Source organism: Microtus ochrogaster, chromosome 2 (genome assembly GCF_000317375.1).
Source record: "Microtus ochrogaster isolate Prairie Vole_2 chromosome 2, MicOch1.0, whole genome shotgun sequence".
In the NCBI taxonomy this organism is placed as follows: Eukaryota; Metazoa; Chordata; class Mammalia; order Rodentia; family Cricetidae; genus Microtus; species Microtus ochrogaster.
Window position 1 is genome coordinate 54,296,900 of NC_022010.1, and position 26,953 is coordinate 54,323,852.

At 42.9% G+C, this 26,953-nt stretch overlaps 1 protein-coding gene across 5 annotated transcripts in view; it reads left to right on the forward strand.

Annotated features, from left to right (window-relative positions):
- The window catches only part of Zbtb20 (zinc finger and BTB domain containing 20), a 140,002-nt gene that overhangs the window by 44,444 nt on the left and 68,605 nt on the right, over positions 1–26,953 (forward strand). For 3 of the 5 annotated variants that reach the window (XM_026786030.1, XM_026786033.1, XM_026786034.1), the window contains 2 exons: positions 22,452–22,552; positions 24,506–24,557. In XM_026786030.1, the coding sequence (XP_026641831.1) occupies positions 24,538–24,557 (20 nt within the window). In that variant the 5' untranslated portion in view covers positions 22,452–22,552; positions 24,506–24,537. Of the gene's footprint in view, positions 1–11,175; positions 11,198–22,451; positions 22,553–24,505; positions 24,558–26,953 lie in introns of those variants that run through there. The other 2 variants (XM_026786037.1, XM_026786038.1) reach the window with 2 other exon arrangements.

The window sequence follows — 26,953 nt, forward strand, 5'->3', positions numbered from 1 at the left end:
ACACATACCACATACACATATACCATACACACCACATACATCACACATACACATACCACACACACCACACATACACACATACCATACACACCACACACACCACACATACACACATACCATACACACCACACACACCACACATACACCGCACACACCACACATACACAAATAACCATACACACCACACACACCACACATACACCGCACACACCACACATACACAAATAACCATACACACCACACATACACCGCACACACAAACCACTGGAAGGCTAAATGCAAAGCCTCTTCTGTCCCTCATACTGCATGTCACCTGTCTGATGCAGTCATCAGTGCACTCAGGAGCCTGGATTTCCCCTCACTGTGCACGTTTAGTCTATTTCTCATCCACCCCTGGAATGCTCTTGTCCCTTTGGCATTTTGCAGGCTAGAGCCCATTATCTCGTTTCCTCGACTTTAGTCACTTTTCTGTGTGTGAAGGAAAACTTTTTGATGTGAACAAATTCTGTGTGTGTGTGTGCTCCTCACGTGTGTGTGTGTGTGTGTGTGTGTGTGTGTTCCTAACTGATGCTGGCGCGAGGAATGAAGGGGAGAGGGGACTCTGGCCCCATTACTTCCTGTTTGTTTTTGTTCTGGAGAATGCAGACCATCTGTGTCTCTCCGATGCTTTTCTTCTGTAGCCACTGTTCTCATTCTGATAGTTAATGTTCTTAGTTTTCCTCAGTTCTCTCTAAACAATTTCCTATTCCCCTTCCAAAAACTCCTAAGCCCCTCATTAAATCTTTCTTCCTGAAATTTCTTATCTTAATAGCACCTCTGCATGCTGTTCTGTCCCCATTAAGGCCAGGATACAAATTAAGTAAATGATAATGGGAGAGAGGAAAACGGAGAGAGGGAGAGAGGAAGCCGTAAATGAGAGGGGAGAAATTAAGCATGCTTCTTAAAATGGAGTCCGACAATCAGACCCGGGTCCAAAGTCCTAACAGACGCTGCTGTTCACTACAGCTTGCCTGTCAAGAAGCGGGGCATTTTCTCCATGTTGGAGATGCCTATGAAATGAGATCTCACAAAGCCTGGCCTGAGAGAATTCCTCCCAGAGAACTTCTGTGGCTTCATAGAGTGGTTGAGATGGTCCTTTCTTATGGCAGTCTGACAAGCTTTCTTATAGTTATCAGAATTTGTGGAGATATTTTTCTGAGATGGACATATTCAGGTTCTGTATACTTCAGGATTTCTTATTTGTCAGAGCGGTTTCCCTGTACAAGGTCTCTAGGCAACTTCCACCTCCATACCTTATGGGAAGCTGACTTTTGTGTATGCTGGGTAACTCCACACCGTATGGAAATCTACCTCTGTGTACACTACTTAAGGAGGCTGTTTTCTGAATACCATCTTCATGTCAGATGCCTTTTCAGTTTAGAACACAGGATTTTCCCATTCGTGCTTAAGACCAAAAATCAAAGGATTCCCCTCTTCTGTTGTTAAGGTCAGGATTAAAAAGCTAAATAAATTCCAGGTTTCCTGCTCCCAGAATTGTATTTCAGCCAGTTTGAGCCTAACATGTGTTCCCAACAATCCACTGGAAAGTGAGGGGTTCAGCCTTCCTGGAGTGCCAGACCAGGGCTGGCGAGTCTGTCCTGCTCGTTCCTGCTGCAGCGCCTTCAGCCAAGCACATGCCATTTAATCAGTGATGTAGTAAAATAGGCCTGGTACAGTCAGCAATAGCTAGGCCAAAATCGATCAGCTATTTTTACAAAGAAAAAAGAGGGTAGAAAATTGCTCTTTTAATCAGGGTAAATCAAATCGTGCCTGCTTGCCTTCCACCTGTAGCTAAGTGTGGGCAAGAGTGGCCTGCTTGATGTCAGGCTTCCATGTACTTCCTTTTTCCTGCTTATCCCCTTGGGGTGGAGCACCAGGGTATCTTCAGAACTGAGCTTTCCCATCCACGTGAGAAAAGCTGTGCTGTTCCTCTGAGGGGAAAAGATACCTCCTCTTTGCCCCTCTTAAAAGATTTGAATAAAGTCATAGTGCACCTAGCCTCTTCTGCCTTTTAGCTTTTTCCCTATCGTGAAATCATATCTGACTGTGACATCACAGTGTGCTGCTCCAGGCTGCTGTGTGATGTATTAAGGCGAGGTCCATAATTGGGTTAGCAGGACGCACTAGGGGCACAGGGTGGAGAGTGAGTGCTGTTCTCCCAGTAGGCGCTGCTCTAGGCAGTGTGAAAGAAACTGCCAGGCTAGGGAGGGTTCCTCTCCCCAGGGACTGTGAACTCCGGTGCTCTGTCTTCCTTTCATATATTAGCAACCAATGAAATTAATCTTTTCAAAAGGAAAAATGTAAACTGTGCTTTGTTTTTAATCTGCAAGAGAGTTGGGGGTGGGATTGCACTGGCGGGTTTGTTCTGCAGCATTGATTTGTGACCAACAAAGGAAATGTCTACTTATGAGACACAAATCAATGCAACTAGACTGCGAAAGTACAAACAGAGATGTGAGAAAATTATTCAATCGTTAGTCTTCTATGGAATTTAAAAACATACTCTTTTAGTTGCTCTGAAATCTACCCACACCCACCACCACTTCCACCAAAAAAAAATGACAAATGTAAATAGAAGACAAGTAGGGAGGACGTCTCATGATTTTTGAAAGAGGAGACAAGGTTATGAGATTCCTGAAAGATCTGCAATGTTATGAATGAATTTCAGAAACCATTAAGTGTGTCTTCTGAAGCTGTGGATTTCCAGCTTTTGAGAAACTGGGCCTCTGCTTTTGTGGGCAGCAGCTTTGGCTCCTGTAAAATTGACAGCTTCTTGCAGACTCTGCTTATCCTAAAGTAACCCACCTTAAAAAATTAAAAGACATTAGTTAAGCATATGGAAATGTAGGCAAAGGGCTAAAAATTATTTTCTGAAATCACCGATTTTGACAAACTGGGAAAGGGACAAATGACATGACTTGGCAGCAAGGATGAGTTGTGTCTTGTCTGTGTAGTTCACCATTTCAAGAGTGCCAGCAGGTGAATCCCTTGAACACTGACTTCCAACTAAGAGTTATACCAGCAGACCTGATAGCTGTGGGTCAAATGTGCTTACCTCTTCCCCTTCACCCAGAGCCTAACATCGCTAGTCTGCTTAGAAATCCTATTTTCAGAGGTAGCAAAAAGTAAATTCCAGTACTTTCCCTATCCTAACTCTCACAGACTGTAAATTATGCTAATGTCCCCTTGGGGGAATAAGAAAAGATGGTCAGATTACATCACTGAACACTTATTATAATAGCTTCCTAATGTCTTTATGTCCATCGGTGTCCAGACAGGCCAGAGCCTGGAAACACCTTCTACCTTCTACTCCATTTTTTTTTCTGCCTCTGCTCCTCTGATGAAGTCAGTCCCTGCTGACTCTCTCACCTGATCCAAAAAAAAAGCACTCTTGCTTCTCTTTGACCTCATGTTACTGAGGAAAGCAAGGGACCGAATGGAAGGGATCAGATACCTACCAAATGAACTAATTAAGGATGAGTTTCTGGCCAAGCCAGAAACTGGCTGAAATAACCCTTCAATAAAAGCACATAATTGTTCAACTCTGTTATACTCCAACACTTTGCAATCTAATTCTGGCAATGTAGACCTCTGCCTTATACCCCTGAATCAGAGTAAAGAAGGACCTGCAAGTGTTCAAATGGGTCTCCACCAAGTCTCTACCAGATCCTGCATTCAAAAGTAGTATCATCTTATAAGCCTTGTGTATCTGCTTTTCCAATCCAAAGCAGTTTAGAGAATGCACTTATAGGAAGGTGGGAGGAGACTGTGGCAGTGATGGCCCGTGGGCCTGGCAATAAAGAGTGCACTACATACAGTTCAGCAGCTGGCAGCTGGGTTGAACTATAAGAGAAGAGGCGAGTTCTCTAGAGAAACACCAAAGTCTGTCCCTGACAAGCAAGAGTGATGATAATTCACAAGGATGACCATTTATCATAAGAAACAATTAGGTGGTACCAGCGTACTCCAACAAGGACAACAATATCTGAAGGGTCTCTGTTTTTGTAAAAGTTTAGAATATGTGTCACTGCTCATAGCTTATGTCATTAAAATTTAGGTGGAGATTTTATACTTTACATCACTTTTGTTTATTTGGTAATTTTTTTATTTAGAAAATGTAGAAACGGTTTTGTGGTGGCATTGAAGAGCAGGCTAGCCAAAACTCCTCAGCATGCACTCCTTGAACTGCTGTTTACTCTTGAATGTTTGTTTTAAGTCCAGTTCTCTGGCACTAAGGTCTCTCCTTCCCATTGATAGTAGCTTCGTACTGTATGTTGTCATCTGGGGTAAGGCACAACTGCCCATATTTAGCTGATTTGCTCTGTTAATGTGTCATTATAACTGACCAGAAACATGGTACAGGGAGTTGTTTGTGTGTTTTTTCTTTGCTTATGCAATTTCCAAGCAGAAAGTGTTCTTGAGACCAGATGGTAAAGAACAGTCAACTGAAAGTTCTCCTCTGCAGATGGATTGATGTTTCATGTCCTCTTGAAGCCAGTTCAAACACATTTGTGAATGCAAGTCTTGATTTGAGTAACCCTTGCTCTTCTGCTAGATCCTGTTCACCTGGCAAGGAAAGGGGCTAGAACATTTAGTTACATGATCTCTGTGGCCAGCTGGGCAATGAAGCGGCAGTGCCGCAGTCATGTGTATTCAGCTTTCAACCAGGTGAAAGTTCATCACATTCTGGACACAGCAGATCACCAGGCTACAGTGACCTCCTTGTGTTTATGACCAAACCTATTTTCAACATTGTTGTTTTAAAAATAGTATATTTTCTTAGTGCTTTTCTTATTTTTTTTTTATTTTATTTATCCAGCGTTCAACTTGGCATGTAAGTTTTTGTTGGGGTGGTGGTTGTTGTTGTTGTTGTTTTTTAATCTGCTCAGCAATTTGGAAGTTTGCTTGGAACACAGATGAGTTAAGATAAAAAGCTGTTTTTCAAAAACTGCCTCTAGTAAGTAAAAATGAAGATACTATATCTGAATGAATGTGGAAAGTTGTCCCTCTGTATATTTTTAAAGCTCCTCAAAACCATCCCCAGTTCTCAGCCAAATGCAGCCTACCCAGATTGTCTTTAGGAAAGTAGCAATTCACAGAGATTGCAGTTAGCTGCATATCAAACCACACTCTCACTTCAGCCCCTGCTCATAGCTCCACCATTTTAGAATATGGTGAGAGATGCCAGAGACCTACCATCTGTTTAATGGGCTAATTATGTTTAGCACATGCCTACTTCCCAGTAATACCATGAGTGAGGTTGCCAAACATCATACAAATGTATATGCTTGTATATATTTATATATAAATACACACATAAATAAAGTTGTATACATATATAGTAGCATTCAGCATTTCTGTGCTTTATTCCATATTTTCCTTCCAAGACATATCATGGCCTTCAGTTAAGCCTAGCTGGGTATTTTCAGAGTTTGTGATGATATATGGTGGGTAGCTCAGACCAAGAGGAACAGTAATTGAGGTACTTGAGGAGGTAAATGTGTGTGTGTGTGTGTGTGTGTGTGTGTGTACACACCTCTGTCTTTGACTGTGTTCGCTGTACTCCATATTCTTTCTCTTAAAATCTTAACTTACCTCTATAGTCAATGAAGCCAAACTCATGACACTGTTTCTATACCAAATATTTTAACTCTTCCTTTTCAGAAACTGAGACTTACTTTGCTTAAGCACACAGCTACAGTTTTCTCTCAGGTACCCTCTATATTGAGTTTTCTGTTAAAGCTGGCATCTTTCCCCCTTTATGATGATTGCACAGCTCTTGACACTGTTTCTAGTGGTCTGAGAAATCTTCCTAGGTATGTGGTCTCCAGGACTCTAGTCACTACAAGAACTAGTTTTCAAGTGCTAGCCAAGGAAGTTATAACTGGGTCCAAGTTAGGCCAGTCTTAGCTGCTTCTCATAAATGAGGACCAGTCAGTGTCCAGAGAGGCTTTTGATCAGGAAAAGAGAGGCAGACAGGGGGCATTCTAGGTGAAGGGAATGAAAGCAGCAGTGAATAAGACAGAGATGGAAAGGAGCGAGTCATGGGTAACCAGAGTGCCTGCTCAGGATATGATATAAGCTCTAAGTTCTGGGCTTTCTGTGTGGCTTCTTTGTCTTTGTAAGGCTAGCTCTGAAAGCTCTGGACCCGCTTGGCTTGGAGGATGCATTGGCCTGAGAACTATTGGGAGAAATACCCACGTCTGCATACCAGACTCTAAACCCAATATGTAGCATTCATTTTGAAAGGGAGAAAACAATCACCACATAGGAGACTGTCGTGGATGCATTCAGTTTTGTCTCTCCTGAGACGGAAGTGTCTTTTTAAAGCTTCCTGCACCCCCACAGCAGTAGAATGTTTTACTACACTGCTTTAACTAGGACAGATTCTTCAAACAGAGCTGGTTTGTCTTATTTGTTTTGCTTTTGCAGATTTATGCTTACCAGGGATTTTTATAAACAAGTTAGAAGGAGGAGAAATAGCCAAGATGTAAATAGTCCAATCAGATAAGCGTGCATGAGCTTGGTGGTGGCTTTGTGGGCATGGAGCCTCTTCATTAGTACACGAATGATCGTTTTCACCTCAGGCATCAGTCTGATGTGAAAGGAGATGTTGAAAGACAAAGAAAGGCAAAAATATTGCTTGTGTTTTCCCTTGGATAAATGAAAAATACTCAACCTGGGTATATATTCCATGGCTTCTTGAGCTAACAACACAGCAAGCACCAGACACTGATCAGAAGCAACTGATAAGCGCTGCTTACCTAAACAAGGAGGGGGAACTGCCGCCTCCTTGCTCTTTCTACAAGGTGACTGGAGGGAAGCCTAAGAGCCAGCCCTCCTAACGCCTGGTTTCACATGCGGGAAAATGCATTTTCCTGCTGTACCTGTGCTCTATGAGAGTTTAGACACAGATAGGAATTCAAAATCTTCTGAGGTACCCAGGTACCATTCCGTCAAACCACCCTGTAGTTTCTTCAGTTCCTCTGCCATCACTTTAGAGAATTCTAACTTGGCTTATTCTAGCAACACTGCTTTTTTGTATCTTGATTACCAACTGGCTTCTCAATTAATTTCTTTGGAGAAGTTTATTTTATAATAATTAATTGCTGGGTTCCTATAAATGAATCCAGTAGTTAAGATGGGCTCTCAGATGTATCCTAAATATTACACAAATACAGAGAAGCTTACCAGATGGACATCTACATCTTCTTGTATGACTGCTAGAATACCTATAAAACTGCCTCAGACCATATTAGGCTTTTCAAATTCCCAGAGCTTTGGACATTTGTTGGGAGGTGTAAGCAGTGTACTGAGAGTTGCTCATTTGGCCCCATGAGTTCAAACTAGCAACTCCCACTATCATCAATGTCCCCACTTCCATCATCAAACCAGTTATTACTAACGGATTGCCTACCGGCCTCAAAACCAGCTGGACTTAGTATTTTGCTGATGTTTTACTCAGTGTAGAAGAGAAAGAACATGGTGAGTGTCTGGCATGGTCCAGCTCCCTTTTGTGAATAAGGAGTCAATCATTGACAGCAGACAGTCAATAAATGGTTATTGAAAGGGGCAGGAAAAAGTATCCAAAAAAAATAACCCTCACAGAATCATTTGGAAATATTAGTTCCAAGCTTCTGATACAATGCCGTGTGGTTTGTTGCCCACATGTGGTTATTATGATCTACTTGTCAGCAATGATCCAGAAATACTTTGCTGTTGCAATGCAAAGTAACATCACAATCCATTTTTTGTGTGGCCCACCAAGTCCTTGCTTAGCTTCCAGGCTCACCACTGTGAAGAAACTGGCTGACATAGTACCTAAAATCTCAGGTAAGTGTAGTCATCTCACACAAACATGGATTGAGCCTGGTGTCTGAAACCAAGAAGAGAGGCAAAACTCTATTCTTCCCTAAGTAGGAACCATTTGGCAATATTCACAATAGTTAGAGGGAATAGCCTTTGTGGAGAAAATTGTGGTGTCTCAAGGCTGTTTTTATTAAAACATTTAGTCCACCAGCATACCAATTTTAAGAATAATTTAATTCACACAGCCTATGAAATAAACAGAAGAGTCTAGCCCCAACAGCTGCATCCCACCACTGCGATCCTGCTGTGATGCAGGCGAGTCAGTGGTCAAGATCCCTTCCCACTGCTCTGCATTTGAATATTTGTGAGGGGGGAAAATAGAACTCATTTCCTTTAATATCCATATGGCATGTAGCAAAACCACCAGAGAATACTAATCAAGATTTTTTTTGGTCAGCTTTAGCCAGATGTTCAGGTAGCAATAATAATGGAGCTCTTCTCTTCCCTCTTCTTTTCTTTTACTTGTTTTCTTCTCTAATCCAAAGCTTTCCTGCTTTTATGGATTGGGGTAATTCCTAAAGGAAGTAAGCAAAGTTCATCCGATTTGCAGGCACACACTCTGCCTTTCGGTAGCCAGTACAACTGAGGAGCTTGTGGAATAGCCAGGCACTGGTCCTCCAAGGACAGTGCTTGGTTTGAACTAGTCTAATCCACTGTTTCAGAGTACAGAGCAATCAAAGGAGAGAAGAAAGTTTTCGTCCTGTGTGCTTACCCCAAATGAGTAGCAGGATGTAATCTCTCTGTCTGTAATTTTCCATAAAGTTTCCCATGTATCTGGGGATACTGACTCCTGGGGGTGCATGCATTAAAGTTAAATCATGGGTGTGACTTCCCATAAGAGGAAAATATGAGGCAGTGAAGAAATACAGACATGGATATCTTTGTAATATTTTTCCTCATAAGTATTTTTTTTAATTTATTTATTTATTGAGGATTTCTGCCTCCTCCCCGCCACCGCCTCCCATTTCCCTCTCCCTCCCCCGATTAAGTCCCTCTCCCTCATCAGCTTGAAGAGCCATCAGGGTTCCCTGACCTGTGGGAAGTCCAAGGACCGCCCACCTCCATCCAGGTTTAGTAAGTTGAGCATCCAAACCGCCCAGGCCCCCCCAAAGCCAGCACGTGCAGTAGGATCAAAAACCCATTGCCCTTGTTCTTGAGTTCTCAGTAGTCCTCATTGTCCGCTATGTTCAGCAAGTCCGGTTTTATCCCATGCTTTTTCAGACTCAGGCCAGCTGGCCTTGGTGAATTCCCGAAAGAACATCCCCATTGTCTCAGAATGTGGGTGTACCCCTCGCGGTCCTGAGTTCCTTGCTCGTGCTCCCCCTCCTTCTGCTCCTGATTTGGACCTTGAGATTTCTGCTCCAATTTGGGTCTCTGTCTCTGTCTCCTTTCATCGCCTGATGAAGGTTAATATTCCCTCATAAGTATTTTAACTCTCTATCCAGACCCCATTTGATCCTCAATCAATAAAGTGATTTAAAGAAAAAAATTATCTTTAGGGGCTGGGGAGATGCCTCATTTAGTAAGATTGCTTGCTTTGCAATCATGAGGACTTGAGTTCAGAACCCCAATAACCCACATAAAATGCTGCACATAGCTTCATGTGCCTGCAATCCCAGCATTGGGATGCAGAGACAGGGAGATCTGCAGGACTCGCTAACCATCCATTCTTGCCAGATGGTGATGTTCTAGTTCAGAGTGACCCGTCCTCAAAGGAATAAGGCAGAGAGAGTGATTCAGGAACAGACAGGACATCATCTGTTTCTGCCTGCCAAATGAAACATACGCACACACACAAAGAACTTATCTTTGTGACTTTTTTAAGTCATGCTTTCAGCATTTCCTATCACTGGGACTTTGGCTAATCATCTTAACAGGTGGCTGGGAGGAAATCCCCTGCGAAAAGTCCTCATAGTTTATAGCAAAACAGAAATATGTTTATGAGAGAAGTGCAAACCCATGAATGTAAATATCCCCCCCACACACACACACACAAAGAGAGTAGTTCAGGGACAGTGTGTGATGCTATATGTCCTGCATGGGGAGACACTGAGGCCCTGTTTTCAGTTTCTTTTCACTCCCTGGAAATTTATACAATAAATAGAGCCAAGAAACTTTGGAATATACTCTGGTGAAATATAAAGGAGATGATAAAAAGTCCTTTGAAACTCCAATTTAACCAGTGCAAGCGAGCAGCCAATGCAGTGAAATAACTGTCTCCTTTGTCCTTTGGGTTTGATGTTTCTGTACACTAGGAAGGAGTCAGAGAATATATCTGCCTTGGGAGTTTGGAGCCTTTACTGTTTCAAATACTTTTCAGATGAATGTTTGTTTCCTGCACTTCCTTAAACAAGTTTAGTTAAACATATTGGTTGTGCCACAATGCATGATTATTCAATACATTACAAAATACAGTAAAATCAATTGGGCCATCCCCTCTCTCCCTTCTCCCCTCCTGTCTGTCACACTGTGTGAGGAATTGAGAGTATGTGTGCCTATGTGCTTGCATGTGTATGAGTGTGTCTGGGAGGTAGACAGATTCCCTACCTGGAAATGGCTTGCTATTATTAGATGTTCAGTTACCAGGGGTTATGTAAGACAATTGAAGCTCTGTTTTTTAACAGAGACATGATTCATGCTGCTTGTAGTAACAGTAACCACCTCCGAACGAGACAGAAACCAGACACAGACAAAGGCTGGAGAAATCAATGCTGACTCCGTGCACCATTCTCCTGATACCCTCTGCCTTTCAGTCAGGGCACTTAGGTTATCAGGAAAGGAGGCTCCTGCTAATTCTGGACCTTTTCTGTCTCCGGGGACTGCCGGATAAATTCATGTGTCTGGAGCTAAGCACAGGAAAAAACAGACTTCAGGAGCAATGACATCCCATCTTCCTCCCTAGAACCTTGCCAGGATTCAGACACTCCAAGCAAGGAACAGTGCCCGTACCTGTGCTAGGCACAGGACTCTTCATGCCCTCAAGTCAGACAGCATAGAACTTGAGTGTTGGGCTCCCCCACTCTCAGAACTTCTCCAGGCGATGCTTTCTGCATGCCATTGGAACAAAGAATGAAGTGGTATTAGAGTTGGTTGGTACCCCTTTAGTACAACCAACTTATAGAAGCGTCTCCCCAACTTATAGAAGACACAGACTCGCTTCTCAGCCCTCACACAGACTCAAGACCCTTCCCTGCCCTTCAGACTACACCAACTCCACACTACCCATAAATTTGCACGTCAGCCTCACAACTGTGTGGGACAGGCAATGTGTGTCAAGACCACTTTTCAGGTGAGAACGCTCAATGTTTAATGGTAGTGTTCTTTGTCCGTGATTTTATATATGTGTGTGTGTGTGTGTGTGTGTGTGTGTGTGTGTGTGTGTGTGTGTATTCCTAGCTGTAATTTTACATATATCAGGTTGGTGACCTGACCAGGGTCACGCAAGTCCTCTTTGCAGATGCAGAGAGAATTACAGATCTTGTTCTCAGTCTGGGATTCTCGGGTTTGCTACAAAGTTTGGTGGTAACCAGAACATTTTTGAAGAAAAATTAAAAATTTAAAAGAAAAAGAATTTTCTGCTGAAAACTGTGTTTTAGATTACACTCATTTGCCAGGCAGCTGAAATGCCTCCCCTCCCCACCCCAGGCCTTAAGCGTCTCATCTGTGGATCATGAAGGGAACTCACTCTTAAAGTAACCATGCAAGCGTTCCTGTGTCTGCCCCAGTGAAGTAGAGCATCCCCAGCAGTGTCTCCCCGTCCCTACCAGTGACATCCCAGAAAGATGCTAATATCCTCGGCTTTACCTAGACCCTGGAAATAAATTACTTTGGCTACAAAAAGAAGCTGATTCCTGACTGCCAAAGCCTCCCAGGACTCAGGAAAGAGTAGCCCTGCCCAGCTCCAGCCCCACAGGCTGCCCTTCACTCCCTCTCACCTATGTAAGCCACCCCAAAAGACAGCTATGTGTATAGAAATGACAGAGAAATGTCTAGCCATATAGTCTCATCAAGCCAATAACCCCGCAATAAAATTTCGTTTTAAGAAATACTATTATTGATTACTAGTAATGACCAGCATCATGATACAGCTTTAAGACTTTTAAACTATGGACTATACGGAATTTCATGAATATTTCTGCTATCTCACATGTTGTTTGCCTATTTTAAGGTAAAACATTGTTAAACATTCTCATTTATAAAATAGTTTTTAATTAAATCCTCTGTATTTTAATCAAGAAGGGAAGTGAAATACTTCACAGACTATATTTCATGAGTACTTACTCTTCTTATAAATTATGAAAGTCGTCTGTTCCCATAGTTTTTTCAGGAAGAAAGCTGTACTCTTCCTGCACACAGTCAAACTCCCTGTTCATGCACCCAGAAACTGTGCTTCTAGACCCAGCCTCAGCACAAACTTACTATTAGGAATTAGGTTAAGTCTCTACTCCAGATAACATCTAATCTGTAGAACTCAGAGTCCTTTGCTATCTGGTTTCTCTGCACTGGCCTAGGAAGGTCTGCCCTGGGCTATCTGTGTGGTGGCAGGAACCAGTTTTATGAAAAGACAGAACTCACTCTTTGGGGGTTTTATATTGTGCAAGTGACTGCCTGGCTGCCTTAGCTTGCACAACCCAGTGTGTCTCCAGACTGACTGGAGTGAAGGCTAGTATATGGGTGAAAGGTGGCAGAGAATTCTACAGACATTTGCTGCATGCCCTGTCTTTTCTTTTCATCAGGTTACCATGATTTAATGATCATAAAAAGAAATTCTCCTTGCTGTAAAAGCATGTTCCAGGGCTTCCCTTCATGGCTTGTTCGCTGTTCCGTATTCTGTTATCCTTCTCTCTGTGTGGTATCAACTACGGCAGAGTCTTAGAGCCAACAACAGGACAGCCTTTTGTGGGTCTAGTCATTTTCAAAAGCCTAAGAGACACACAGTGGCATTTGTAGAGGCAATGGCAATAATAGTAGATGTATTTCTTTTCAACAAAGTATACATTCTACCTGGGCCTTTACCATCCTAAACAGTCCCTGGATGTTTAGGCCTCAAATAACTATGGCAACCAATAACATAGTTATGACACCCTAATTTGCGCAGAGGCCTGCAGTAAGTGTTGATGTTTCAGTAAACTATGAGGAGGCCTAGAGGACTGACACACTCCCAAATGATACAGAAAAAAAAGACAGTAAACAATAACTAGCTAAATGCTAAGTCAGTGTCAGGGGTCAATATTGGGCAAGACATTCCTTACAAGAAGGTTTCATAAGGAATATGTCACTTCCTACAGATCTTGAGTAGGAAGAAAGTTGTGATACAAAAGGAAAGGTGACAATGATGATATACTGTTATTTCCAAAATGGTGTGTTCAGAAGCTTAGGGATACAAATGTGTTATCTTTCTGACCCCTAAAAATTAACAGGTTAATATAAATGGAGTATTAACAGAAAGACCCTATATATAGTCACTCAGTGACTTTCACCATAGGAGAAAAAAAGCTTTCCCCTAGTTTTCCTTGGGCATTTTCTTAAGTGAAATAAAATTCTATTAATCTAATAAGCTTGGGCAAATATAGATCCTCAGCACCTGTCTCCGTGTATTTGGTAAGCATACAAGAGAGAATAAAGCATTCATGGCTTCCTAAATTTCTTTGACCAAAACATTTTTAAGATTTTTTAAAGTAATTTTTGGGTGTTTCCTTGTGCGGGCTTGGAGGCTGTATGGAAAAGCATAAACACGAGTGGAGGTCAGGCTGTGGAAGTTGCCGGTTCTATCTTTCTAACCCAGGGGTCCTCGGAAGCTTCCTCAGAGTTGGCAGGCGTTGCTTTCACAAACTGAGCCATTACACCAGCTCAACTTTTCATTTTAAAACTGAGGTAATGTGTGTACATGGGAGCTTAGTCTGCATGTATTTCCAAGCACCTTATGTGTGGCTGATGCCAGCAGAGGTCAGAAGAGAGTGTGGGATCCCCTGGAACTGAAACTCCAAATGACTATGATTGGACTTGCAGAGTCTGGGACTTGAACCAGGTTTCTCTGGAAGAGCAGCCAATGCTTTTAACACTGGAGCCACCTTACAAAGCTTACATACACACACACACACACACACACACACACACACACTGACCTTTTTCTTTCTTATGATGCTTTTTATGGTACTAGTATTCTATAAACTCACTCTAAGGCATACCACCTTAAAGGATTTGGAGATCCTTTAAAAGAACTGAAAATCAGATGAGAAATTATGTTGTACTGGTCAGTGCTGTTGAGAATGAGCATACCATTGACTGCAGAGAAGTATCAGTGATGAAACCAGGAGGCACAAGTGAGGACTGGAGAGGAGAGCCTAGGAGGGGAGGATCAAGTGTGGGGAAGAAAACCAGAGGTGCTTAAAGGAAACTAGAGCCCGTAAACTTAGCCTGCTGCTGCGTGTGATAGCATAGCAGCCGTGCTCATCAATTGAGAAAGAAAACAGAATGAACAGGACTTGGCAAAAGTCAGATACACTAAGGTTTGCACATGGAAACAGTGGGCAGGGTTGGAGGTCCAAACGGAACAGGTAGAGGGGACCTTGCACCAATGGCAGCAGCAAGCAACAAGTGGTAATCTTGATTCACATGATGAAGAAATTAGTGGGAAACCCTGCACATCAAAGATGAGAATGAGAAACCTGAAGGTTACCAAGGACAGAACTCAATGGTCAGTGATAGACTGAGGTCAAATTGAACAAAGATGCCTAGTGAAAACAGCAGGAACCAGCCATTAGCATCCTAATATCCTAAAATGGTGAAAAGTGGGCTCTTTACACGTTAAGAAAGGCAAGTTTAAAGCTAGGGTTGGAAGAGTTGAAGTGACCTGTGAGACCTCAAAAAAGTAATTTAAAGAGAGGATAAGGGCCAAGTAGTAACTGAAGAAGGGTAATGAAGGCCTGTGGAAAAGAAGTGGTATGGTGGACCAGAGTATAGCTCAGTGGCAGAGCATCTGCCTAGCGTGCCAGAAGGCCTCAAACTCAGTCCCCAGCATGTAGGGCAGGGGTAGTGGTGGTGATTTAGATTCAAGTGTTAATGTAGGGAGGGCATGAATCAAGTGTGGAGGGTTTTAAGAAGTACAGAGATTCAAAAGAAGGCAATAGAGGCCCCTGATGGAGTTTCTAACGAAAGTCTATGGTGAGGACCCCAGATGAAGAGGACAAGACTGAAGGCAGGTCAGTGGGTTAGTGGTTACAAGCTGCTATATGCTGCACCTCAGGGCAGTGTGATTAAAACCTGATATGGCATCCTTCTTTGCTCCTGTCAGCTTTGTGGTCTATGGCAAACAATCATCTTTCCTAAACAACCTCAGCTTTCTTGTCTATGTATAAAATACTTTGAAGAGTAAGACATGAAGTTAAACAGTGAATGAAAAAGTATATTTACCATGTGATAGCATTTAGTTTGTGGTAACCAAAATTGTCACCAAGGTGAGGGAACAGAGAAGGGAAAGTGAAATTCTCTTAGAGTGTGTGATCTGGACCAAAGCTACTGTGATGCTTCCCAGTACTTGTTTTTCCAGAAAAGTATAATGGTTAGTTCAGGAAATATACAAGTGACAATACATAAAAGAATGATATATCAGAAATCTTTCTGGCCCAAAATCATGCATCTGTTAGGATCCTTATGGGGCCTGTGACAGGCTCTCTAGACAGGAAAGTATCCATTAAAAATGACTTAGAAGGGAAGGGATGGGTGTGCTGTAGCTAGGTTTTCATTTAAGCCAGAAAATATCATGACCCTATATATCACCTGATCCCCAGTTCTCTTGTTTTAAATAAGAATGAACTACCTGGAATACCAAGACTTTGGTGATATATAACTCTTATTAACAGTTTGTAAATTATCAAAGACAAATCAGGGGTCTCTATGGAAAAAAATTAACATAGATTTACTGTGACAAACAGTCAGACTGTGATTTCACTCTCTGTTGGCAGGGCCATTTCTGGGGTCTTTGAGCCCATCATGAGGTATTTCTCTTGGGCACATGTATTAACTGGTGATTAATTAATGAACTAAAATGTAAAACTGGAAATGGGTCTCACAGCATCAAGAAGCTGAAGCTGGAGTTTCTGCTCAGTCTAGCCATGTTGTCTTTTGTGCCTTCCTTGTTTAGTGGTTGTCACCGGTTTCCATCAGGTGGGATTATTAGTAGTGACTTGGGAATTCATTCCAGGTAATTAGTTAAAAAGTTAAAAGTCAAATAGATTTCTTAAACAAGTTTAATGGCTTCCCAGGGCGACGAGCTATGTAGTTCCACATTTTTCTTCTCAGGAGGCTATTACAGTTTTAAGAGATCTTGAAATCATAAAACTCATCCTTTCTTTTTACAAATGAAAAGTGCGATCCACCTAGAGGTCAAATATATCACCTAAGGTCATCCAAACAGTTGAGAATTTTCATTCCCCTCTCTTGCTCCTTTGAATTCTCTTTGAATCTCTCCCTCTCTCCCTCTCCTTTTTCCCCTCTCCCCTTCTCCCTCTCCCTCTCTCTCTCTGTCTTTCTTTCCCACCCCTTCCTTCCCCCCCCCACACACACTGGACTCCTCAATACTGACTATCTCTTTTCTTGCATTTGCCCTTGTGCTGTGAACTCTCTTGTGCCTCAGAGTCTGAGCTCGTGGGTCTGTGCATTAGTAACCCTCACCACTGACTCACCACCTCCTTTAGAGGGAAGAAATGAGGGAAGTAGAACAATTTTAAATTTCCTGTGATCTTTGCGACAACTTTTTCTACACCTGGGAATTGCTGTTAGACAATTAAGGTTAGTAAAGCTCATTGAATTTCTCAGAGGAAAGGTGTTATTTGAATTATTACCAGATAATTATTGTTAAAAATAACAATAATGTAAAAATGGGAACGTGGCATGTTTGAGACATTACATTTTGAAGTTCCAGAAGTTGAGGGAAGTTAATGGAGATCTAGAAACAGTTGTTTGCTGTTGTTCACAGAAACCTCTGAAATTGTAATGTCTGATGGCTGGCAAACTGGCCCAGAATCAGAAGCCATGTTGTTCAGCTGAACTGCCCCCTCGAAAACAAACCCCTATTAGAATAGAGAATGTCAGGTGGAAGACCTGTGGTACCCAGACCTGTAGCATAAGCATCACCTGGGAACTTACGGAAACGTAGAACTGCAGACTACACTCAGACATGCTGACTCAGAAATCCTGATTTGTGTGCCAGTCAGAACTTGAGACTGATAGAAGACACTCCCATCTCTAATTAGAAAGGGATTGGGAAGGAGTGATGCATATTGGTAGTTTCAAGGCCAGTTCCTTCATAGTGACTCTGGACTCCCAAGGAAATGACTCCCTGTAGGGTCATAGCAGGAACCAGCAATGCACTTGTGCTCTGTGAGAACTAGTTTAGAGTGACAGGAACACGGAGTCTGATGAGGTGCCTGCAGAGTCTAGCCTCGCTGTCTTCAGCTTTCTCACCAAAGACTTATTCCATGAGCTCACTGAGTCATTGTCCCTCCTCCATACACGGGGCATATTACTCAACATAGCTGGGAAGGTCAAATGAGAATGTTTTCATATATGCAAATGGGTGGTCCCTGAGAGAATATAGATGTCCAGTAAATAGTCGCTATTGTTTTCACTGTGTCGTTTATGTCAGCTTCCACCCTGAAAGTACTCTTCCATTTTATGTTAGTTTGGGGATCTCTGATCAGTGAGGAGCAAAGGCCACAATGAAATCAGCCCTCAGTAGACAGTTCCTTAGGTGACATGTGGCACTGTGTTCCATAGCTACTCAGAGCCAGCTTCCAAGACAGGTGTGCCCAGATGCCAGCATAGCAGCAGCTAAAAAGAAGTGACCCTCTGCCTGTCCTGCATCTGACACCATCAAGAGACATGCCGGGGTCCGAGTGTGGACTCTGTAGCCCAGTGGTGATGCAGAGGCAGAGAGAACAGCTGGAGCTCCAGCGTCTGGGTGGAATCTGTGGCACCAGCAGCCCCTTAGAATTACCTTTTAACCTAAAAACTAACTGCGCTGGATATGGAAGTCATTAAAAGGGAATAAATATGAAACCCTATGAAATCACTTTCACTGGGTCTTTTTTAAAGTCTAACTACCCTTTAAGCAATCAAACATGATGTAGCACTGATTAATAGACCCTCAACTGTGTGCAGGCACCTGAGCGGAGAAATAAGGAAATAGGGATAGAAGGTAGTTTGCCAAAAACTGGAAGATCATAGCAGCAGGATGTGAAGAAAAGGGGTTTGATTAAAGGACAGGAAGATTATGCCTCTGTTTAATTATAAATTTCACACTTTTAGTAAACTATTATGTGTCCTGAACATGTACATTTAACTAATTATATAGATGATATCTGTGTATTGCCAGGTAATTGTTCACTGCAGTGTGGGAGAATATTGATCAGTGATTTTCTTTATTACCATAATGTAGTTGCCAGGAGATGAAAAAGAAGATAGTTCAGTGTGGCAAACTGTAAATAATCTCTAGCCAACAATTTGTTAGAAAGAGCAGTGAACAGTTTCTGGACCCAATTTTGCTGGTAATGTAGCTGCTAAGGCAAATGGATAAATTTATAGCACCTCTTCACTATACAGCCAAAAAAGGGATTGATGGATATTACTGTCTTCTTCCTCTGCTGAGCAACAATGAGTTGGCAAGGCCTTGTGGTACCACAGAGTCTATAGTATAGACTGATGTTTAAGAGGAAGATCTCCTGACCAGTGAGAATGAGGGCTAGCCCCTAGAAGCCCTGATCTACTTGCCATGGTAAGCACCACTATCCCAAGACAGTTGTTTTTGGTTGTAGTTTTATTTTGGTTTGGGTTTTTTGTTTATTTGTTATGTTTTAATTTTTCATTTAGAAATAAGAAAAAAATGATTCTGTTTGAGGTCAGGAGAAATGGAACAAAAAATATTTCTTCTATTCCTGGAAAGAAACAAGGCAAGAAAATGAGGGGTGACTTAGGGCAGCCATATGCACGTTTCTAAGGAGAAAAATAAGTGCAAATTTAAGCACGTCCAGAGCGTGAAGAGTGAACAAAGCTAGCTGGGAAAAGAAGTGTTAATGCAGCAAGACTGCCAACCGGCCATAATGAATTTAACCCTAGAGTTACTGTAGCCTGTTTCCAGCAGGACCTTAGCTGAAGTGCGAGGAGCCTCATCCTAGTCTTCAGTCTGCATTTATCACTCCAGTGGTATTTTCAGTATTAACATAATTATTACTGCTGGTAATATTAGGAAAATCTGCTTCTTCACTTTTATGATCCACTTTCATTTTAAGGTGTTATTGAACTATAAAATGGTATTTATTTGCTCTGTTTGTTGAAGCTAATAACTGAAACAAGTTTGTTATTTTTGAAACATAGTATACCAGTAAACTCTCCCTGTCCCTAGTCTGGTCTTTTGGTCTGGTCGTCACTCTTGATGGTCTGGTGGGCTTATTGGTATTTATCAGGCACTGATAGATATTTAAAGATACAAGACCTTTTATATCAGTTATCCTTGCTTAGTTGCTAACAAAGCTAGGACTTTGAGAAGTTGTTTCCCTTACTCTTCACATAGGAGCATGAGGACGTGGAGTAGATGAGCTTCCAAGCCCTTTCAGTTCATCCTCAGTTTCTATGCCTTCTAAGCAAGATTACTTATTCCTTTGGAACTCCACTCAGCCAACATCAGTGGAGCACACATCCATATGTAAGGAATTGTACTCTGGAGGTAGGAAAAGAGGAATGGTCCATTTTCTACACACCATAAAAGAACATTGCCAACACTCTATAGCCAAAGACAGAGTCACAAGAGCAAAGCTCAGGAAATGCATTGGACCACAAGTCTACCTAATAGCAGAGACTTCAGGAGAAAGACCCAAGGATACACAGATACAGGGCAAGCTGTCCATGTTTAAGCTGCCTAGAGAATGTACAACTATGTGGAAATATGATTGGCCAAAGGAGTGTGACCTAATGGTGGTAGACTAGCACAGAAACCCAGAAAGGCCTGTCTGTTCAGATTCTTGCCTGCCTCTATGTGCAGCATTCCTTCTACCTGGGTATGGACAGGACCATTCCTTAACCTGAGGTCTGAAATCCACTTCCAAACAAGGTACGCCAGAACATTATGCCCTATTCCTACGCCGAAAGGCAAGGGAAGATTAGAATGGTATTTTTAAGCTTTGTGATCTGCTCTTAGGAAATGGGTTCTCATTTCTGTCTTCTGCTCTGCAGAAAAGAATCTCTTACTTCTGTGACTTGCATTACGATGAGAGAAGGCAGGACAGAGGGGGACAAGAAAGGGTCAAAGAGAAAATTTGCTTCTAAGGCTATTTCTGAAGCGTCCACCCTGAGATATTGTCTCTGATTTTCAAGAATAGGGAGAGAAATGATACAAATGGTGATTGGAATCAGTAGAATATTTCAGGGGATCCTGCAAATCAGTGCTTGAGGATTCAGGGGCATTTATTTCCCTTTGAGAAACACTTCCTAAATGAGGTGGCATCTAATGGCCCATAAGGAAGCTGTATGTAGGCACTGGAGTGAGAGAGAAATGCATGAACATGTGAGAAAGAGTGGGGCCTTGCTGATGTAAAGAATGAACTATCAGAACAAGAATTGAAAATTGGATCAGGGCCTCCATATAGCATACTCAATGTCAAGTTGAGACACTTGAATTTAATGCATTAAACAAAGGAGTTTTGCACACAGGAGGAACACATTTTTGGGGTGGTGCTCTAGAACACTAATATAACCATGGTAGAAATGTCAAATGCTGGTGTAAAATGAAAAGAAACTAGCAGAATGGAGGCATTCAGGAAATGTCCTCTGATGTTCTGGCCACAGGTGGTAAAGAGGTAATAGTGTTGGGTACCAAAGACAAATAGATTGATCAAAGTTGGCCAGAGGAAGAGCTGCGGACTTGGCAGCTGATTGGATATGGAAATGCAAAAACATCAGGATAAATGCTCAGCTATAGACAAGCCATGGAGTAGAGGTAGCACAAACTCTGAGATTGCCACAGATTTGGAGGAAAAAAGTGAGGTCTGTCTTAAAATTTCTAACTTTAAAGAGCCTAGTAATACTTAACAGAGATGTCAAGTTTTGAAGAATTCGAGACCCTGAACTGCTCATCAAGGGTCTCCTAGATACAGTATGCACAGTGGATGAGCAAATGGTGAGTGCCCTGGGCACTGGCTGACTTAAGAAATGAGGCTGTAGTGCTACAGAAAGCAGGAGCTGGAGATAGACAGCACTGTGGACTCTCGGGGAAAGTGCTTGTTGAGGTCCAGGCAGGTTTTCTAGACAAAGCCTGTGGGGTAAAATGTTAAAGAATTTACCTTTCAAGGCAAGAGGAGAGGGAAAACAAAGTACTGGACACAGAGCAGAAGACTGGAGACAAGAAGACAATCAGGACAATGGCTTGCCCAACCACAAAAGTGGATCAGTTTCAGGGACAAAGGGAACCCTGAGCAGAACAAAAGGCAGGAATGTCAGGGTTGAGGGGGCAGTGAGCTGGAGGCCCCTGCAGACAGATCATAATCTACATTTTCTAAGACTGTACTCCCTGGGGTTAAAGATAAAGAAGGGAGACTCTTCAGCTCTCTGCAAAGGGAACAGAGAGAAGTTCCTGCAAAGGGAACCAGGTAAGTGGCTGTCTTCAGGCAAAGCAACGCCTGACTAGTAGCAAGGGAGAGACTGAAGGGAGTCAGAAATACCAGAGCGGGGATACACATGAACACCATGCAGTACTGCTCAGCCTTTCAAGAGAAGGCAGTCACAACCTGAGTGAACCTGGAAAATACTAAGTGAAATAGTCCAGGCCTAGAAAGATAAACATAGCATGCTCTCTCTTAGAAATGGAATCCAAAAAAGTCAAACTCATTGAAGCAGAGAATAAAATGGTGGCTAACATAGGCTATAGGGATGTTCAAAGAATACTAAATTTTATTTAGACATTTTTTTTAGTCTAAACAAAAATTTTGTTCTAGACAAGACATAAGTTCAGAGATTTTTTTTCCCCTCTTTTCCATTCTCTTCCTCCAGGCAGCTGCTGAGATTTACAGTTTACTGCCTGCTCTAGGATAATTTTAAAAAAAAACTATCACCACAAAACATAATATGTGAGGTAATAGATATGCTAATTAGCTTGATTTGTCTATCCCACAATGAACACAAACCTCAAAACATCATGATAGCATTATGCTATATGTTCCACAAAGAGGTACAATTTATGTCAGCTAACAACCAACCAGTATGTGTAAAACGTCAGAAGAGTTGGCTGGGCCAAGTTGGAACAAGGCTGTCCTCAGTCTCTCTGGTCTAACCTCCACTCAGTTTCCCAAAGCTGCTTTGCACTGCAAGGATACTCCAGTGTCTCAGACCATCCCAGCAGTCAGCAGAAGCACCGTGGGAAAAAGATGCAGAACCAGCCGCAGTCATGTTTCTTAGTTTATCTCTTTCAAAAACCGTTAAATAAATGAGCACATGCTATAATCATGACCTACTCATTTAATGACCTTGTTTGTTTTGTTTTTTGTTTCTGCTAGATGCAGCCGCTCTCTGTCCCCTGCCCCAATGAACATCTGCAATAGGCCCAAGCCTTGGAGTGACTTACCTGAAGAGTGACACCATTTGTCTGAAATCTATTGTAAGTACCTTATGCCTCCAGTGAACTAGTTTACTTTAATAGATGATGATGGTGATGGTGATGATGATGACAAACCACACAATTGCAAAAGCAGGTACAATTACAAGTAGCTTCAGCCTTTACATGCACCTTCATCTCTTAGGTGACCAGTTCCAATACCCGCAGCTGTTTTCAGCTACCAGCATTCATTGCATGCATGCCCGGGTAGTGTCCTCTCCCATCTCTCTCCCACCTCCTGGTGGCTGCCTCATGAGTGCCTCTCCCAGGACGGTGGTAGCTCCCCTCCCCGTGTTTATGCTCATCATTTGCCAGTCTATTGAACCTTGCAGTTGCTTGTGTTTCATGTCACCCAGGTCAAACCTCTGAACCAGCTTAGCCTGCCTATGCCTACCTGATCTCTAGGACACACCCCATGTTGTTGCCTCCTTGCAACTGTAAGCAGCCAGGGCTTCCTTTTGGGACTCTAGGCTCCTTTCACCATATATCCAGCCCATCAAGTCAGGTCTGCTCTGCCCTCTGGATGCATGGCTCTGTGTAACTGATAGGATTCCTTGTACACATGGCATTTCTGTAGAAATATATCCCTCACAAGGAAATAAGACAGGGAAGGAGAGTCAATATCCACAGGCAACTAATGAAAATTTACTAACTAATCATATTAAAACTAATAGACAAATATATGCTTTTTTCCACGAAGAAAAGCCAGAAATTTGAATTGTTTAGACGTTCTGAATACAAAATAATTATACATTTTAAAATGAAATCTCCTTTTAATTGCACTTACTAGTTTTCCTGTATAGTAGAAGGCAGGTAATGGGATGGTGATTTACCGAAGTCTCTGTTACTGGAAAACGCTAAACCTGGGGGGCTAATACTCCTCTTAGGTTCAGGTAGGACATTTCACATTCATATTACCTAAGTCTTTAGCTATTCTAGCAGACCTCAAACCCAAAGAAATGAAGCCAGAGTTTTGTTTTGAGTCATTTTACCTGTATTGCATTTGGTCTCTTGACAGTCGATGCTAGCTGGTGTGTAGGTGATAGACAGGCCTTTCTAGCCGAGATGGGCAATGAAGGGCATTGAGGAACTAGTGCTTACAGACATGAGAGAGGACCATAAGTTGTTTCTTTTGCCTATAATCACACAGGGAACTTAATTGCATAATTTATCCTTATGTTCAAGCACAAGGAGTCCCTTAGAAAGCCTCACATCTGAATAGTTTCTCACATCTGAGCTTTGCTTCAACACAGAGTGATGCCTGTGCCAAGAGCACAGTCACGCTAGGGTATAGACTGGTGTCGAGGTTTGCGCAGAGTCCTGGTGCTGCAGAGAACACAGGCCTCGACCTAAGAACTGGTACCTTATCTCTCTTGGAATTGTAAGGAAATGCCCAGTCAGCTGTTTTTGCCTCAGAGTGGTGTTTCATCTTCCCCTGGGCCCGGGGCATGGGCAGGTTGGCTTATAACCCTAGCAGTGTCTGCTCTTCAAAGACTGCTTCCTTACATACATGAAAGAAAATAGTCACCAAGGTGGGAGCAATATAAAAATGGGAACTTTACAAAAGTGGGTCCCTTCCTGAGAGCTGCCAGGGCTCTGCACCTGTTCCCAAAGTTTGAGAGGTGATGTTTGAGGCGAGTGCTGGGTTTTCGCACATTACCTGCACACATGCTCAAGCCTGCCGACTTCCCCTTGCTGCGTGCTCACGAAGTGGGAGGGTGTGTATAGAGGGTCTGGCATGGCAGAGATGAGTGTGTCTACTCCACTAAAACTTGCTGAGCCTTCAGTGGGTGTCAGACACTATTCTGGGCACTGGGATATAGCAAGGAACACAAACAAATCCCTACTTGTGAGCTTACATTCAGTTTCCCTGCACTATAAATGACAAACAGACAAAATAGGTACATAGAAGCTAACCAAGGACTGATTTGATTTTATTTTCCTTTTTCCTTCCAGAAAGTATAATTGAGAGGAAAAGTGTGAAAGAAATGCAAAGGGGAAACAATAGGTATGCAAATGAATCTTGCCACCCCACCTCCCAGTCCTTGTCCTTGCGCATGACCCAGAGGCTTCTCAGGACTCCAGTACCCAGGCTCACCTGTTCTCTAGCTTCCCTGAAAATCGGGCCTAAAGAAGACTTCAGTAAGAGTGTGAGCGCCCACCCTAGTGCCGTCCTGACTCAGTGCAGAAATGTGTCCGCTCTCGCCTTCCAGTTCCACTGCGGTAAAGATGAGGTCAACAGCTCTCCATTGCTGCTGATCTCTGGTGCTTCTCCATCTCTTGAGAGTGTCCCTTGGTCTCATCCACTCCTTGGGACGCAGCTCCTTCAGCAAACTCCCTTCAGCTAGAAGCTTTACCTGTAGCTGGGCAGTAGTGACGCACACCTTTAACCACAGCACTTAGGAGGCAGAGGTAGGAGGATCTCTATGAGTCTGAGGCCAGTTACAGAGCTAATTCCAGGATAGTCGAGGATGCACAATGAAACCCTGTCTCAAGAAAAAACGGGGGGGGGGGCCTTTACATGTACCATTTATTTCCTGCCAGGATCCCTACTGCAGTGAGGAAAGACACTGAAAAATATTGTAAATCAGCCCTGCCAAGAAGAAGGGGGAGAAGAGATTGAGATAATAAAATGCTTTAATCATGAAAACATTTTAAATTAATGTGAGAATACTGGGCCAAGTTGTGAAAGGGTAAATTGTAAGAAGGCGTGATAAGCAAGAGTCCTGTAGGTTGGTTTCATGAATAGCCTATAGTGTTCAGGCCGATGGGCCACTGTAGGCCAAGTGCAGCTTGCTTGACCCCAGCTCCAAGGAGCCCTCAGTGCAGCCACAGCAATGAGAGGCATGTGTGAACAGGAGAGGTGGGGGGCGGGCAGTGAGGCCAGGGTGGAAAGAAGAGTTTGCTCGCTGCAACAACAATCCTTTTGCCCTTGCCCCTGACCGAGATATTCAAAAGATGACTGCAGTGGACACGCCTTACTTCCACAGCTAACTGAACACCACAGAACTACTATTTTCCAAAAAGCTCTCTCATAGACTATTTGCTCCTGGGCCAGCGCTGTGCTAAACACAACCTGGCTCTTCTTTACTCTTAGCCACAGCCCACAGCTGGAAGGTATCGCTGTTCCCATTTTACGGATGGGGAAGATGGAGACTCCGAGATGCAGACTAACCTGCCTTGGGCAAGCGGCTGCTAGCTGGTGGAGCTCAGTTTTCCTAAACCCCCTCCGCAGGTGGCAGCAGTCCTTTACTTCCACCCCACCCTCCCCAGACACTCTACAGTGTGAAACAGGAGGGAAATAGTTGCCACTTCCAAAAGGCTGATCTAAATGACTGAGTGATTATTTATGAAAGGGAGGTTCTGAGTAACCCTTTCCTAGCCACACAGGCTGCTAAGTGGGAAGCTGTTCATGTGCAGGAGAGGGCGTGAGCCCACTGAAGGGAGAGGACTGGGAGAGAGAGAGAGAGAGAGAGAGAGAGAGAGAGGAAGCACTTGCCTCTCCACAGACCCTGGAGACTGATAAGAGCTCACGCAGATAAAATATTTATTTTTCCATATGTTGCAGAAAGCATTGCCATCTCTGTATGTGTGCAGTATGTGTGAAGGAGTGTGAACTATATACATCCAACAGCACCATTCCGCCTAATTTCCATGCATTTAACATGCTTAATACCTAGCAGCGTATCCATATGCTTTAATGCATCTTTCTTTGCACAAACAATATGGTCTAGTTAGGCGAGAGCCAGCATCCTCCACAGCCTTGCTCACTGCTATCTTTCAGCCCGAAACTTTCTGTCAGGACCAGCACAGGGAGAGTTAAAACACAGAAGGTTCTGCTGGCTAGCTCGACTGCCCTTCACCTTAAACCGCCTTCCTATTTCTTGAAGCAGCCTTTTTCTCATAACAAAAATGTTCACAGTGGGGAGATGAAAATGTTTTTGTTCTCTTTGGACAATTGGGACATGTTCAGTCAGAATGTCAGCACTGACCGTTGAAAGGCGGGTGCCTGCGGCCACACTTTTTTTTCTTTTCTTTCTTTTTTTTTTTTTTTTTTTGAATGCAGAGCTCCACCAGTGTGGCGGGAGGAAGTGCACAATGATTGGCCTGTTCTTCTGTGGAAGTGTTCTGGGTACACCCAGTTTTGCTTTGCATATATTTACGAAACATCTGCCCCTTTCTTGTTCTGAAGTCTTTCTCTGTCACAGCCCCCTTCTCCTTTCCCCCGGGTTTTCTTTGTTGTTGTTGGCCTGTCTGACTTTTTCGTTGAAGTTTTCATTTTCCGGATGAGGGGCCACCTCATAACAGTGTATAATTTTAACAGGGAGGGAAAAAAAGAGAGAAAGAGAGAGAGAAACAGAGAGAGAGAGAGAGAGAGAGAGAGAGAGAGAGAGAGAGAGAGAG